This window comes from Oculina patagonica, chromosome 4, assembly GCF_052425735.1.
Source record: "Oculina patagonica isolate OP01 chromosome 4, crgOcupat, whole genome shotgun sequence".
Taxonomy (NCBI): Eukaryota; Metazoa; Cnidaria; class Anthozoa; order Scleractinia; family Oculinidae; genus Oculina; species Oculina patagonica.
Genome location: NC_135761.1, coordinates 21,146,040 through 21,161,850, shown reverse-complemented (window position 1 = coordinate 21,161,850; position 15,811 = coordinate 21,146,040). Strand labels below are relative to the sequence as shown.

The window sequence follows — 15,811 nt, the reverse complement described above, 5'->3', positions numbered from 1 at the left end:
GGTGATCATTTCATCCCATGTGACTGCTATTGTGACGTCATATATGATCTCCAAATTTGGCATCACTGAAAATTCAGGAAAGAAATGGTAAAACTTTTATATTAGTTTTCTGCATAGAATTCTATGATTTCTGGTGAAAATCCCATCTCAATCGGATAAAATGGCGTAAAGTTACAGGTAATTAAAGAAATTCAAATTTCCCGCCACACTACTATATAAGGTAAAACTTTAGGGGTAGGTAACGCGAAAACAATGAATGTATTCGCAACGGAGAAAAGAAAATACTGGATAAAATCAAAATCGCAGTTTTTTTCATTTCGCATATGTGGTGCTATGACGCGTATTTCGTCACGATTTACGTCATTATAACGTCATATGACGTTATTCGTTCCTTAAATTTAGTTAACGAAACCGCACGGGTTACGCTGCGCGCGCAGTTTTATGTACCACGCTCAGGCTATCTAGCGCGCACTAAATTTACGTTTTATTTGAGATTTCTAACGGTCAATTGTAACGATTTTGTAATGGAATACTGTAATGGCGCACTTTGCGCACGCGCCAAATATACAGAAACGGCTACAAGTTTGAATTAAGCATTTTGCGCGCACTTACATTAAACACGCGCGATAACATTGAGCTCGCGTGCACATAAAGGGTAATACCGGCAACATTTTTGTTCAACTTGTCTCGCAACATTGTTGCATTGCAAATTGAACGAGTTGTTGCCCGTATTACTACCACGCGCTCAATTTGTCTCGCAACAAATTTCGGTGTTGCAAGTTGAAAAAAATTGTTGCAAAAAGTAGAACTCCGTTCTACTTTGTGCAACATGTTGCTGCAGCTTGCAACATCGAAATTTGCTTCGAGACAAGTTGAGCGCGCGGTGGTAATACGGGCAACAACTCGTGTTTTCTCTTGTTGCAATGCAACAATGTTGCGAGACAAGTTGAACAAAAATGCTGCCCGTTTTACCGGGCCTTAAAGGAATCTGAAATTAATTTCTACGCGCTCCCGTTGCTTTATTTTGGCAATAGAAAAAATCACTATCGTTCAGTCCGTGGGGATTTATGCATTTCATTCTGTATGCCCACTGCCCTTCTTTGTCTAATAGATCTTTCTCATCGTTGACCTTGTCGATTAACTTAACAGTCACATCTGAAAGTCCATTATGGCCAGGGCTGTTTAAATGTAAATGAGATCATCTTTCAGTCTCTCGTTCATTCTTAGTCTGGTGTGGACCCTAAGGCGGCTCTTGTGTTTGTTGAATCTTAACCGGAATTTGGTGCTTGAGGAACCTATATACTGCACACCACACACCTTGCACTCAAGCATGTACACAACATTTGTTGTATTGCAGTCCAGATTAAAATTAATTGAATATTGCTTTCCTGTACCGTGCGATGAAAAGGTTTGTCCCGTTTGAAGATAGTCGCAAACTTGACATCGTCTGTCGCCGCATTTCACTGTTCCCACAGGAGTTTCTTCCGTTCGTGTAGATCTTAATTTTGCGTGTACGAGGTAATCCCTTAGATTCTTAGGTCTCCTTAAAGCCACCATTGGACTCTCTTTAACTGCTTTTCGTCACTTTTCGGAACAGTGTAGCAGCGGTTGTAGTTCCTTCGGCATAGCACCAATATTTGGGAGACTAGGGTGATATGTAACCCCCATGGGGACTCTGGAATTCGTGTTTTGTTCTCTTGGTATTAAAGCCTCCTCCCGAGTTTTGCACTGCGCTTTTCGGATTTGTTGTCTGGCAAAATGTTCCCGATACTGTTACTGTCTGTTTTGTCTTCATTGGTGAAGCATATCCGCCTTTATCTCAGTGCTTGGGCATATGGAATGCTCTGTTTGCATCCTCTTGGATGACAGGAGGTGGAAAATAGATATCTTTGTAAGTCTGTGTTACTGTTCGTCTAACAGTGTAAGTCTGTGTCACTATACCTCTGTCTCTGTAAGTCTGAATTAAACTGTTCGTCTAACATCGTAACTCTGTGTCACTATAGTTCTGTCTGTGTACGTCTGTATTGCTCCGTCTAACAGTGTACGTCTGTTTCTGTACGTCTGTGTTACTGTTCATCTAACAGTGGCCCTCTGTGTCACTATACGTCTGTCTCTGTAAGTCTGTTTTACTGTCCGTCTGACAGTGTAAGTCTGTGCCACTATAGGTCTGTCTCTGTAAGTCTGTGTTACTGTTCGTTTAACAGTGTAAGTCTGTGTCACTATAGATCTGTCTCTGTAAGTCTGTTTTACTGTCCGTCTGACAGTGTAAGTCTGTGTCACTGTAGGTCTGTCTCTGTAAGTCTGTGTTACTGTTCGTTTAACAGTGTAAGTCTGTGTCACTATAGGTCTGTCTCTGTAAGTCCGTGTTACTGTCCGTCTGACAGTGTAAGTCTGTGTCACTGTAGGTCTGTCTCTGTAAGTCTGTGTTACTGTTCGTCTAACAGACTACCTCTGTGTCACTATAGGTCTGTCTCTGAGAGTCTGTGTTACTATTCGTCTAACAGTGTAACTCTGTCTCACTATAGGTCTGTCTCTGTAAGTCTGTGTTACTGTTTGTCTAACAGTGTAACTCTGTGTCACTATAGGTCTGTCTCTGTAAGTCTGTGTTACTGTTTGTCTAACAGTGTAACTCTGTGTCACTATAGGTCTGACTCTGTAATTCTGTGTTACTGTTCGTCTAACTCTGTGTCACTATAGGTCTGTCTCTGTAAGTCTGTGTTACTGTTCGTCTACCAGTGTAACTCCTGTGTCACTATAGGTCTGTCTGTGTACTTCTGTGTTACTGTTCGTCTAACAGTGTAACTCTGTGTCACTTTACGTCTGTCTCTGTACGTCTGTGTTACTGTTCGTCTAACAGTGTAACTCTGTGTCACTATAGGTCTGTCTCTGTACGTCTGTGTTACTGTTCGTCTAACAGTGTAAGTCTGTGTCACTATAGGTCTGTCTCTGTACGTCTGTGTTACTGTTCGTCTAACAGTGTAACTCTGTGTCACTATAGGTCTGTCTCTGTAAGTCTGTGTTACTGTTCGTCTAACAGTGTAAGTCTGCGTCACTATAGGTCTGTCTCTGTAAGTCTGTGTTACTGTTCGTCTACCAGTGTAACTCCTGTGTCACTATACGTCTGTCTGTGTACTTCTGTGTTACTGTTCGTCTACCAGTGTAACTCTGTGTCACTTTACGTCTGTCTCTGTACGTCTGTGTTACTGTTCGTTTAACAGTGTAGGCCTGTGTCACTATACGTCTGTCTCTGTAAGTCTGTGTTACTGTTCGTCTAACAGTGTAAGTCTGTGTCACTATATGTCTGTCTCTGTAAGTCTGTTTTACTGTCCGTCTGACAGTGTAAGTCTGTGTCACTATAGGTCTGTTTCTGTAAGTCTGTGTTACTGTTCGTCTAACAGTATAACTCTGTGTCACTATACGTCTGTATCTGTAAGTCTGTGTTACTGTTCGTTTAACAGTGTAAGCCTGTGTAACTATACGTCTGTCTCTGTAAGTCTGTGTTACTGTTCGTCTAACAGTGTAAGTCTGTGTCACTATAGGTCTGTCTCTGTAAGTCTATGTTACTGTTCGTCTAACAGTGTAAGTCTGTGTCACTATACGTCTGTCTCTGTAAGTCTGTGTTACTGTTTATTTAACAGTGTAAGTCTGTGTCACTATAGGTCTGTCTCTGTAAGTCTGTGTTACTGTTCGTCTACCAGTGTAACTCCTGTGTCACTATACGTCTGTCTGTGTAATTCTGTGTTACTGTTCGTTTAACAGTGTAAGCCTGTGTCACTATACGTCTGTCTCTGTAAGTCTGTGTTACTGTTCGTCTAACAGTGTAAGTCTGTGTCACTATATGTCTGTCTCTGTAAGTCTGTTTTACTGTCCGTCTGACAGTGTAAGTCTGTGTCACTATAGGTCTGTTTCTGTAAGTCTGTGTTACTGTTCGTCTAACAGTATAACTCTGTGTCACTATACGTCTGTATCTGTAAGTCTGTGTTACTGTTCGTTTAACAGTGTAAGCCTGTGTAACTATACGTCTGTCTCTGTAAGTCTGTGTTACTGTTCGTCTAACAGTGTAAGTCTGTGTCACTATAGGTCTGTCTCTGTAAGTCTGTGTTACTGTTCGTCTAACAGTATAACTCTGTGTCACTTTACGTCTGTCTCTGTAAGTCTGTGTTACTGTTCGTCTAACAGTGTAAGTCTGTGTCACTATACGTCTGTCTCTGTAAGTCTGTGTTACTGTTTATTTAACAGTGTAAGTCTGTGTCACTATAGGTCTGTCTCTGTAAGTCTGTGTTACTGTTCGTCTACCAGTGTAACTCCTGTGTCACTATACGTCTGTCTGTGTACTTCTGTGTTACTGTTCGTCTAACAGTGTAACTCTGTGTCACTTTACGTCTGTCTCTGTACGTCTGTGTTACTGTTCGTCTAACAGTGTAAGTCTGTGTTACTGTTCGTTTAACAGTGTAAGCCTGTGTCACTATACGTCTGTCTATGTAAGTCTGTGTTACTGTTCGTCTAACAGTGTAAGTCTGTGTCACTATATGTCTGTCTCTGTAAGTCTGTTTTACTGTCCGTCTGACAGTGTAAGTCTGTGTCACTATACGTCTGTTTCTGTAAGTCTGTGTTACTGTTCGTCTAACAGTATAACTCTGTGTCACCATGCGTCTGTATCTGTAAGTCTGTGTTACTGTTCGTTTAACAGTGTAAGTCTGTGTCACTATAGGTCTGTCTCTGTAAGTCTGTGTTACTGTTCGTCTAACAGTGTAAGTCTGTGTCACTATACGTCTGCCTCTGTAAGTCTGTGTCACTGTTCGTCTAACAGTGTAAGTCTGTGTCACTATACGTCTGTCTCTGTAAGTCTGTGTTACTGTTCGTCTAACAGTGTAACTCTGTGTCACTATACGTCTGTCTCTGTAAGTCTGTGTTACTCTTCGTCTGACAGTGTAAGTCTGTGTCACTATACGTCTGCCTCTGTAAGTCTGTGTCACTGTTCGTCTAACAGTGTAAGTCTGTGTCACTATACGTCTGTCTCTGTAAGTCTGTGTTACTGTTCGTCTAACAGTGTAAGTCTGTGTCACTATATGTCTGCCTCTGTAAGTCTGTGTTACTGTTCGTCTAACAGTGTATGTCTGTGTCACTATAGGCCTGTCTCTGTAAGTCTGTGTTACTGTTCGTCTAACAGTGTAAGTCTGTGTCACTATACGTCTGTTTCTGTAAGTCTGTGTTACTGTTCGTTTAGCAGTGTAAGTCTGTGTCACTATAGGTCTGTCTCTGTAAGTCTGTGTTACTGTTTGTTTAACAGTGGACGTCTGTGTCACTATACGTCTGTTTTTGTAAGTCTGTGTTACTGTTCGTCTGACAGTGGAAGTCTGTGTCACTATACGTCTGTCTCTGTAAGTCCGTGTTACTGTCCGTCTGACAGTGTAAGTCTGTGTCACTATACGTCTGTCTCTGTAAGTCTGTGTTACTGTTCGTTTAACAGTGTAACTCTGTGTCACTATAGGTCTGTATCTGTACGTCTGTGTTACTGTCCGTCTGACAGTGTAAGTCTGTGTCATTATATGTCTGTCTCTGTACGTATAAAAATTAATGTGGTATTCCGTTTCCGGTTCCGGTTCCGTAGGATTCCTTATTTTCCATACGCCTTCTTCCGAACAAATATTCACCGAAACGGTCTGTTGGGTGCCCCTGGCCACTGACACTATAACATCAATTTATTGGTTGCTTGTGATTGGATAACAGCCGTCAACAGCTGTTGTTATTTTACTTTTCAGTGACGGTTCCCTTTAAAGATGTCCACTTCCCATGTTAGCGGCCATTACGGTAATAATCTTTCAGCGGACGATGTCAATTTTCTGGCTTGCGAGGGGCGAGATTATTTCCTTGCCAACGGAATGATTTACAAAAGCCAAAATGGAAATTTACAACACAGGCCCTTTACTTTACTCCCGACTCCGTTTCCAAAAAAGCTTTTCACAGCTGCGAGAGAAGTTCAAACAGATTTTAACCTGCTTGTACACAAAGCTAGCCAGGACTTCGAATTCATCAAGGAGGCGCTTTTGAGGTACTTCTATAATTTTCTTACATGGCTTGTACACGTATAAAATCACTGTTCGCTTTGCATTGAATTATTCTAAACTCTCGAGTGTGGATTTTGTTTTCGATTCATTGTGAAGTGAAGCATAGTTAATAGAGGGATATGGTTAAGAAGCCCGCCAAACATCAAAGGAGCAAACAATGAGGCTAAGTCTTGGGTTGGAAGGTCCATGAGAGTGCACATCTTTTGTTTTGCGCTTATACACTATGCATGAATTACGTAGTCACAAAGTTTTTAATGGTTAGTTGCATGAACACTTGTAACCACCTATTGTATGTTGTCAAGATTTGTGCACTCTCAACCCCCAAAATAGCGAACAAAAACCTACAACAAAGAACTTTGTCGGGCTTCATAACCATTTCCCTCTATTAACTATGAGTGAAGTGAATACTTAAATATTTATCCTCGGATTGTAGAGTAGCCTATAACAAAACTAATATCTCCGAGCATTTCAACAGTACAACGGTACAACGGGCAAAGACCAGACCACAACACCTGCTAAATTTATAAATGTTCTTGATTGCGTGATTGATAATCGCATGATAATTGTCCGCGGTAAAGGTGTGTACAGAAAAACTCTGTGGTGGATTTATAGATCGTGTGGGACTTGTGTTGTATTAGAGCACAGGCAAACCAAACTATGTGTTCGCAGTTCAATCCCTGTTAATATACAAGATCGACGAACTATACAAATTAAAGAAATCTATGGCAGTTATAAATAAAGCTCTGAACAATACACATTTAGGCTCATCTCGATTTGAATATCTCAGTTAAAATAATGAAACGTTAGTCGACTCGTGTGTGGCGTTAATTTTATCGCCTTTCTGCGCCGTTTTAAGCCTTTTTTCATTGATTTGCTTTCGACCGTAGTTGTCTTTGTATAGAGGGGAGACAAGGCAGGCAGCTTGTTATCCGGCGGCCGTGATCTTGTCTAAGCTAAACCATCAAAATTATCACCTCGAAAACACCGGCATCCGATCGACTAGATATTTCTGTATCCCTGTGCCAAATTAAAGGGCCTGTTTACAAGCAGGTAGGGTAACCCTAGTGCTAGGGTTACCCTAGCAAGAGGGTTAGAAGATAGCCCGGGTTTACAAGCAAAAATTCGCAGGTAGGGTAACTCTACTACCCGGGTCAACTTACACCGGCTACGCTTCAGTTATTAAACCTTGTAAAATTTTGTCGTAAGAAGCTGTTATTCGAAAATAATTCCGTTCCAATGAACACGATGTTTCTTGGTCACAATTCGCTGTTTTTGTCGGTATTTTTAAACATATTTAGCTTTTTGGAGCCAAAATGAAGTTGTCCCGGGTAGGCGAGTTATCCCTAGCAGAGCGTTTACAAGGTGCTAGGGTTGCTAGGGTAACCCTAGGGTAGCTTTCTCAACATGTTCGGTGCCAGATTCTGGACCAAAGGGATTTGAAACATTGTTGCCCCCGAATAGAGAGCCTGCTCGCAGGCTATTCGTTTGATGTTTGACAGATCTGTCAAATTTTCTTTTGTTATTCGCATGTTTCAAATTCCTTTGGTCCAGAATCTTGCACCAATTCTAGACATGATCGGTACAATATTCCAGACGGTAAGTGTAAAACGCAGACTGCAGACTGCAGACCGGGGGTAAAATGCAGACCGAAGGTAAGGTAACGAAAGATGAGTCACAAAGCCATTTTTCCCCGCCGGCTCCCAAAGTTCGAAGGAATGTACGTCAGAAAACATTTCGCACGAACTGGCGATAAAAAATTTTTTTGCCGACACAAATGTGGTCAAATATTACTTTTTATAAAGACTTAACCTTGTGAGACTTAAACTTCAATTTCAAGACTTCGGCGTCTGTAAACCGGATGAAACTTAACGATTAACAGCCCTTTCGGAAATTAATTTTATACCGCACGAACTACGTACGTTCGTCATTCGTTTGTTTACCGCTCGCTAAACATAAAAGTTTTTTTACCTTTTCATTTTTTGGTGCTTTATTACGACAGTTAGCGAAGCAAAGCCATTTTTGATAACTGAACTGTGAAAGGGTTTAATCTGTGCCAGTTTTAAACAGTTGAAAGCGGAATAATAATATGATCACTGTAAACATGTGATCTTGCTGTGTCGGCATGATAAAAATTATTTTTTCTTAATGATCTGTAAACTGTTCAGTTTCATCCGGTTTACAAACGCAGAAGACTGTAAACTAAAGTTTAAATTTGACCACATTTGTGTCGGTATAAAGTCTATTTTATATGACAGTTCATTTTCGTGATCGCTCGTGCGAAACGTTAATTGTCTGACGTACATTCCTTCGATCTTTGGAGCCTGCGGGAAAAAGTAGCTTTGTGACTCATATTTCGTTACTTTGCCCTCACTCTTCATTTTATTTACCCCTGGTCTGCAGAATGCAGTCTGCATTTTACCCCCGGTTTGCAGTTTGCAGTATGCAGTCTGCAGTCTGCGTTTTACACTGACCGATTCCACAGAATCTTGCAAAGATCATGTAGAGAAAGGGTGTTACTAAAATCGGGAAAGGGGAACGGGGAACGGGGAACGGGAGTCTGGAAACAAGTGCACAGCGGTAATCCCTATAAGAATTCAAAATGGAGGACGAAGATACGGAAACGGAGTAAAATGTAGCTTACTGATTGAGGTAAATGCTTAGCTTTACTTAACTAGATTATTTTTAATGCTAGGTCGCCGTTTGCAGTGTAATTGGACGACTTGCTTTTCTTAAGTATCAAGGCGAAGTACAGTAAGCTTATTCCTGGGTGAGAAATCGAAGATAACGTAAGTGCAGGCGTTTGTAGAGCCCAACATCGTTATCAGGGACGTCGATAATGGACAGAGCTAAAACAAATAAGGCAGAGTTAACTGAGTTAAATAAGGCAGCCTTTCAGTAAACTAAATAAACAGCAAATTTATTCAAATTATTGCATGTAGAGATCTGCTTAACGAGCTAGTAATTACCATTGAACAACGTTACTTGACAGATTATCTTGTTTATGCGAATACAAATTTGCTTCCTGATAACCCAACAGAATAACCCAAAGTAACATCAGGAAATACAAGTTCCATTATACATTTGTATCGAAGAAAATAGTAAACAGTAGAGAAATGAACATTATAAGTCAATTGTCATCTTTGGAAGGCCCTTCGATGCTTTAAACACACGCATTATAATGAGTGGCGCGAATATTGTCAATAAAACGCGGTGAGCTTCAAGTTCTGAATTGATTATTCAAATACTGTGCGGCTTTCGATTAGTTCTGGATACGCACCTATCCGAAGATCGGTCTTCTATCGAACCTGCAATGTATGTTAGAAAAAAACTGAATTTTTGAATTTTTCAGTCAACGTTCAAGTTACAATCATTCATATACTACACTTAGACCCAGGCCAAACGTCGAACTTCCGGCATGAGACGAACCTGAATGCAAATGACCTAAAACTAATTACTGATTTGCATTAGGTTCTTCTCATGTGAAGTTCGACGTTTGGCCTGGACCTTACCGTCCATGTTGTTTGCTCTGACGATCGAGTATGAACAGCGCGTGCTCAAAACTAGTTCCCAACCCTTTTCCGTGTTTTCGTCCGCCATTTTGAATTCTTATACGGATTATCGCATTCTCGTTCCCATAACCCTTTCGTTTCTCTTAGCCGGCTGAGCCTTGGCACGAGGAAACGAAGGGCTCTTGGGACACAGGATTTCCAGTCCTAGATTCTAGGACTTCCGGTCTTTATGTATACAGTCATGATGTTTCAAAAGAATGTATGAGAGAGTCGTTACGTTTTCGACTTCCGTTTAGGAATTCTTTGTTCCAAATAGCCAATCAAAAAAATTCGAATTAATTCAAAAGAGCCCTCCGTTTTCTCGTGCCAAGCCGGCAAAGAGAAACGAAAGGGTTATGGGGACGAGAATGGGATTATCGCTGTGCACTCGTTCCCAGACTCCCGGTCCCGGTCCCCGGTCACCGTTCACGGTATTAGTAACACCCGTTGCGAAAGCTATTATTGTGAATTCAGGATCGCTTTTCTCAGAAAATGTTCGAAAGACGAAGCTCTAATTTGGCACAGGCACGCAGAAATATCTATTCGATCGGAGGCCGGTGTTGTCGAGGTGATGATTTTGATGGTTTTAGCTTAAGTTCGAGCTTTTAGACAAGGTCGCGGCCGCCGGATAACAAGCTGCCTGCCTTGTCTCTCCTCTTACAAACAAAGCCAACGGTCGAATGCAAATCAGTGGAAAAGGCGGATCATGAAAACGCCACACATGAGTCGACTAACGTTTCATTTAACTTTACTGAGATATGTACTGTTCAGTGCTTTATTCATAACCGCCATATATGTCTTTAATTTGTATAGTTTGTCGATCCCGTATGTCGATTCAGCTGGCTTTTTTTGTTCTCTTGCTTGCCTTGATAACATCTTTGAAGATCCAAGAAGCACCACTGTTCTCCAATCACTGTCACGATAGGTTTTTCCTTGCTTTGTGTGTCTGAACCGACTTTTGGACTGTAACTGGAAACGCTCTGAACTTCACTGAAATATGACTCAGATATGACTGAAATATCGGGAATTTAACTCGGTAGAGCACCCACTTGCTTACGGAATTGAAGCCTCGTCACAAGCTTCTAGGTACACGGCGATCTAACTTCGAGGATCTTCAGTACTACAGACGTAAGGCTGAGACAGAACTTGGGTCCAACAGTAGTTTATTCTAACTCAGTTTGTAATCACAACCGTCAGTGTGATCACTGATGTAATCAAAGAAACTTTACAATATTGCTTGCTTATAATGATTTCCTAAGTACAAAGTACAAGTCTTGAGTAAATACGTCCACGTATACAACAAAAGAAGTTAAAATATTCTTTTCAAAGTTAGCTATTCTAATTGATTGACAAGCAGGGAGATCCTTCCCTTGAAAGGATATGATGCAATACAAACTTTCACATGAAAGAAGCTGATGCAATATGAATATCAAACAAAGAAATTATCAAGCACGCAGCTGTACAAGTACAAAGTCCATCATGACTAAGCGAAATGTGCAGTTGTACAAGTACAAAGTCTAAGCCGAATAAAATTGAATAACAAGAAAGCTCCATCTTTGTTTAAGTTAAAATGGCTACTGTTGGCTTTTTGAAAGGTTTTAAAATGGTGAATAAGGATAACATAGAAATGACTGAAACACTGAAAATTCCCTCGTTACAACTGCGAACATATAAAGTGGTCTGCCTGTGATTAGAGTTATTTCTGTCATAATACGCATTGTTTTGTATTTTTTGAACTTTAATTTCCAGTACAGTAGCTGCTGATTCTTTCACAGCAAAACTATTTGTCATTTACGAGAAAGCATGGAAGCGGGGAACCGCCCAGGTTGGTACACAATATGCCACTAATAGGCATCACTTTACCTCTGTTAGATTTTTAGTTCCCTTTCCACAGAGGCTTTTAAATTGATTTTCTCAAACTCATTAATAATTCATATTGTTATTAGCCTACCAGAACGCCCCATTCTAGTCAGGCGGATGACTTTAGAAACCCAATGGCAAACGATTTGAAAACCACACGTGTTTGGAAACGATTTTAAACCCGTGTGTAAAATGTTTCGTAATCTGCGTATTCATAAAGCAATACAAAAACGACGTTAACAAAATAGCTTTTAACAACAATTCTTGCCAGTCTTGCAGATAAGAAATTTCAGAAACGTTATCAGTTTAACACTTTATTTCATTATTTAACTTACATTTGACTGCTTTCTCGTATGTTAAAGGTTTACATTCGAAGATCGTAATCTTTAACAAGCCACGTGATTCCAACGTTGACACTTTCAACGTCCGCACTGCGCACTCCTTACCATTTTAAAAAAAAATTGAAGCCGCCCATTCTTTTTCCGGGGTAGACTCTGGTTTGGCCAAAGCTCTTATTCTCTGTTTGTCTTTGCTGGTCTGAATCTTTCGCCAACGTGAAGCAAAGAACTGCGCAAAATGTTCGCTTCATTCAAACGACCAAAAGGCAGGAGATACTGTATGCAATCGATAATGATTACAGCAGTTGCGCAAACCTAACATGTTGGTATCAAATAGCAGTGACAAAGCCAACAATTGGTTAACCTATCAAGAAGGTGACATGATCGAGATTACAAACAAATAAAACACACAAAAACCTGTCTCAATAGGCCTGCTAGTTACATAGAAAACTTCTAATTGCATTTGTTGGAGAAATAATTAAAAAACTCGGGCTTAGTGTTTCATTGGGTTTCCAAACACTCCAAAACAATAAAAGCACTCGGCCCGCGGCCTCTTGCTTTCATCTGTTTTCTCGTGTTTGGAAACCCAATGTGACACTCGCCCTCGTTTTTTTAAATATTGCTTAAAACCATGGAGCTCCAATAAAATACACGGATCCATAATATAAAGTTTATTATTTGATGAATTCAAATAAAGTATTTAATAAGTATTGCAAAAGTGTTTTTCTTCATTTCGGACTGTTCGTTTTCAACTGAATTATTGGAGCAATACATGGTTAACAAGATTTTCATCAGGGCGTCAGAGGGCGGTGAAACGGGCATACAAGATCTCCTCTAAATCTCAGTTTGACCAAACACAAAACACACTCACCCACTGGCTACCGAGAGGCCACCCACTGGCCTCAGACATCCGACAGCCATACACTGACTGAAGCAAGAAGCGTTAACAAATGTAAGCCACCCACTGGCATTAAGAAACTAAAACGCATCTATTAAAAGACAACAGGGAATTTCCCCCCCCCCCCCCTGAAAAAGAAAAAATAAAAGAAAAAATAGGAACAACTTACAAAACCGATGCAGACGAACATCGAGAACACCAACCTTGATCGCTAGTGCAAAACCCGGCATTAAAAAATCGCTCAGATCTGAAATTAATACGAATAGCCAAAATCCTAAAGTTAAGATCCTCTCTGCCAAACACACCAGAGCTGTGGCGACCAATGCAAAAAGTTGTCTTCAAAGGGGGGAGGTCCACCCAATCCTCGACAAAATGTGCCAGATGAAGGCCGTCCGAAGTGAGGAGTGGCCAGAACAGAGCAGAACGCCAAAGCGGGACGACCAAAGAACCTCGTGCGCAGCAAGACCTCATGTGTTTCAGGGCCCTCGGAACAAGGTGAGGTGGCGGACAAAGCCAGTTGTTATCGAAGCTCTGGCGATCTGGTAAAAGTGTCCATAGCTTCACAGAGAGGGTTCCAAAACCTAGAATCAAATCTAGGCAACAAATGGTTATGCTCATCAATAGAATGAGGTCCCCATTTCAAATCTAAAAAACGAAAAATGCGAGGACTAACAAACCAATCATCAAAGTCAACTAAACGACTTAAATAATCCGCCTGCTCATTACTGGATCTAGGCATCCATTCAGGTTCGATAGAAATCCCATTAAGAACGCAAATCTCAAAAATGCGCTTAGCTTCCACTTGCAAACTAGACTTCCTGCTACCGACGTCAATAATACGCGCAACATTCTGGTTGTCCGTGTGCCACTTGACACATAACCCTGCAAGCTTGGGCGCAAAAGAATGCAAAACTTTCCTAACGGCCACAATCTCGCGCATCGTAAAACTTTCCTTTGCTAAATCAGCGGACCAAACACCTTGAGCGGCCACCTGGGGCCCAATTTCAACATATAGCCACCATATCCGGTGTCACTCGCATCCGAATAAGCGACTCTGACTGCATTGGATTTAAACCAGATACGACGGCCATTGAGATGATCCAAATTGGACTGCCAAAAAACTAGTTCCTCCACGACCGAGTGCTCCAGAGAATAAAAAATTGAAAACCAGGAACTCTGAGCTGAAATCTGAGCGTACATTGAGCGGGACATTAAACGCACAATGTTCCCAATGGCCAAAAACATAGAATTCAGCCGACCGGCAATACTAGCTAGATCCTTAGCGTTTACAAGACGTTGCGCGAGAATATGTGAAATGCTTTCCCTAAGTTTCGTTATGAACGGAGATGATATTAAGACTGAAATCTAGATGGAGTCCAAGCCAGACACCGACTTGCGAGGGTTCCCAAACGGATTTCTGAAGATTCACAAAAAAACCCGGCGGAGTCCAAATCAGAGTGGCATAAACGACTAAGCTCCTAGCAACCAGCGCGCGAACTCGGGGCTCCCGCCAATACCGTCATCCAGGAATGTTACAACGCGACGCCCAAGTCCACGCCAATAATTAACGAGCGAACGCACTAACTTAGTGAAAATGTACGAAGCCGAAGACAAGCCAAAAGGCAAAACATTGAAAACAAAGTATTTGATAACAGAATCAAAACACCAAGAAAAACCTAGATACTGGCGATGTTCAGGAAAAATTTCCACGTGATGATAACCAGATTTCAGATCAAAGGTAAAGAAAAAATAACCCGAGTGGAACAAATCAAACACAGTTCGAATATCTTCGTGCCGAACGGACTGTTTCCAAACAAATCTGTTTAAATACGAAAGATCCAAAATAAGCCTGCATTTCCCACTGGACTGCTGAACCACGTGCAACGGGTTGATAAAAGTGGGCGGATAATCAACTTCAGAAACACAACCACGCTCAATTAACTCTGAAATGGCTTCATCAACAAAATCTCTAAACTTGAAGGCCGAAGATCTATTAGGAATAACAAAATTCTCAGGCAAATCAATGAAAGGAATTCTGTAGCTTTTAACAATCGTGTCAATGATAAAACCGGAAGCGCGAATGGAATTCGACCAAAATTCAACGTGTTTCTTGAGAGAACCAACCTTAAACAAACCAGGCTCTGAAGATTTTTCAAAATCAAAAGCATCACTTGGTTGACTTATCTGATCTTGTCGAAGGAGTGATATTGGGGCAGTTGTTCCTCCAATGACCTTCTGATCCACAAGCGAAGCAAGTTCTTCTCTTGAACTGAGATCTGCGCAGAAAAGCGGCTTGTCGAAACTGAAAGGGCTGACGAAAGGACTTGAAAGCGTCGTCGGTTCCACGGTGTGAATCAGAAACAAAAGAAAGAGAAGCATAATTAGAGTTGTAATTTGTATAACCTGATTTAGCACGCGATTTCTCTCTTTTAGATTCAAGAGCCTTCTTCGCTGACTTTTCAGCTTTAGAAATGTTGTTTGTTCAGTAGCATGAACGAAACTGAATTTATTATGAGTGGAAAATGAATAAATACACACTACCAGGATACGTGCAATAAAGGTGCTAGTGCATATAATTATTAATACATTGTTAGGTGCAAATGAATGTGCAAGTGATAATTACATAGTGCAACACCTTTCCCCTTTTGGAAGATGAAAAATAATTATGAAATGTCCATATTATGAAATGTCCATACACGCTCCATCAATTAAAATTGAAACACTATTTGTCTTAGCTGTTGTTAGTCAAGGAGAGTCTTTAAATATCGAAAGCAATGTCCAAATGTATAGTCAAAGTTCAATTCGCTTGAGCGTTCATTCCATTATAAAGTTATTAAATCTTGCGGGGAGTCTACGTTCTCTTGTTGAACGGCGAAGTGGAGGTGCAACTTCGTGTTCCATTGGAAGTGGAGGTGCAAGTTCGTGTTCCATTGGGTGATCAGGTTCTTCTGTTGGTTCACTTTCAGACGGTAGGGATGCAGTTTCAAATCGGTCCAATCCTCTATCATAGTTGTCGACTGGTTCTGCCTTTGCCTCCCTGATTTGTGCGTGGTTTCGCCTTACTGGTCCCACAGCTGTGCTCACGATGCAGGAACTTGG

General features: G+C 41.0%; 1 protein-coding gene across 2 annotated transcripts in view; it reads left to right on the top strand.

Annotated features, from left to right (window-relative positions):
* Positions 1-5,745: 5,745 nt before the first annotated feature.
* The window catches only part of LOC144651686 (glutathione synthetase-like), a 46,752-nt gene continuing 36,686 nt past the window's right edge, over positions 5,746-15,811 (top strand). For both annotated transcript variants that reach the window (XM_078511633.1, XM_078511634.1), the window contains exons 1-2: positions 5,746-6,052; positions 11,366-11,441. In XM_078511633.1, the coding sequence (XP_078367759.1) occupies positions 5,781-6,052; positions 11,366-11,441 (348 nt within the window). In that variant the 5' untranslated portion in view covers positions 5,746-5,780. The remainder of the gene's footprint in view (positions 6,053-11,365; positions 11,442-15,811) is intronic.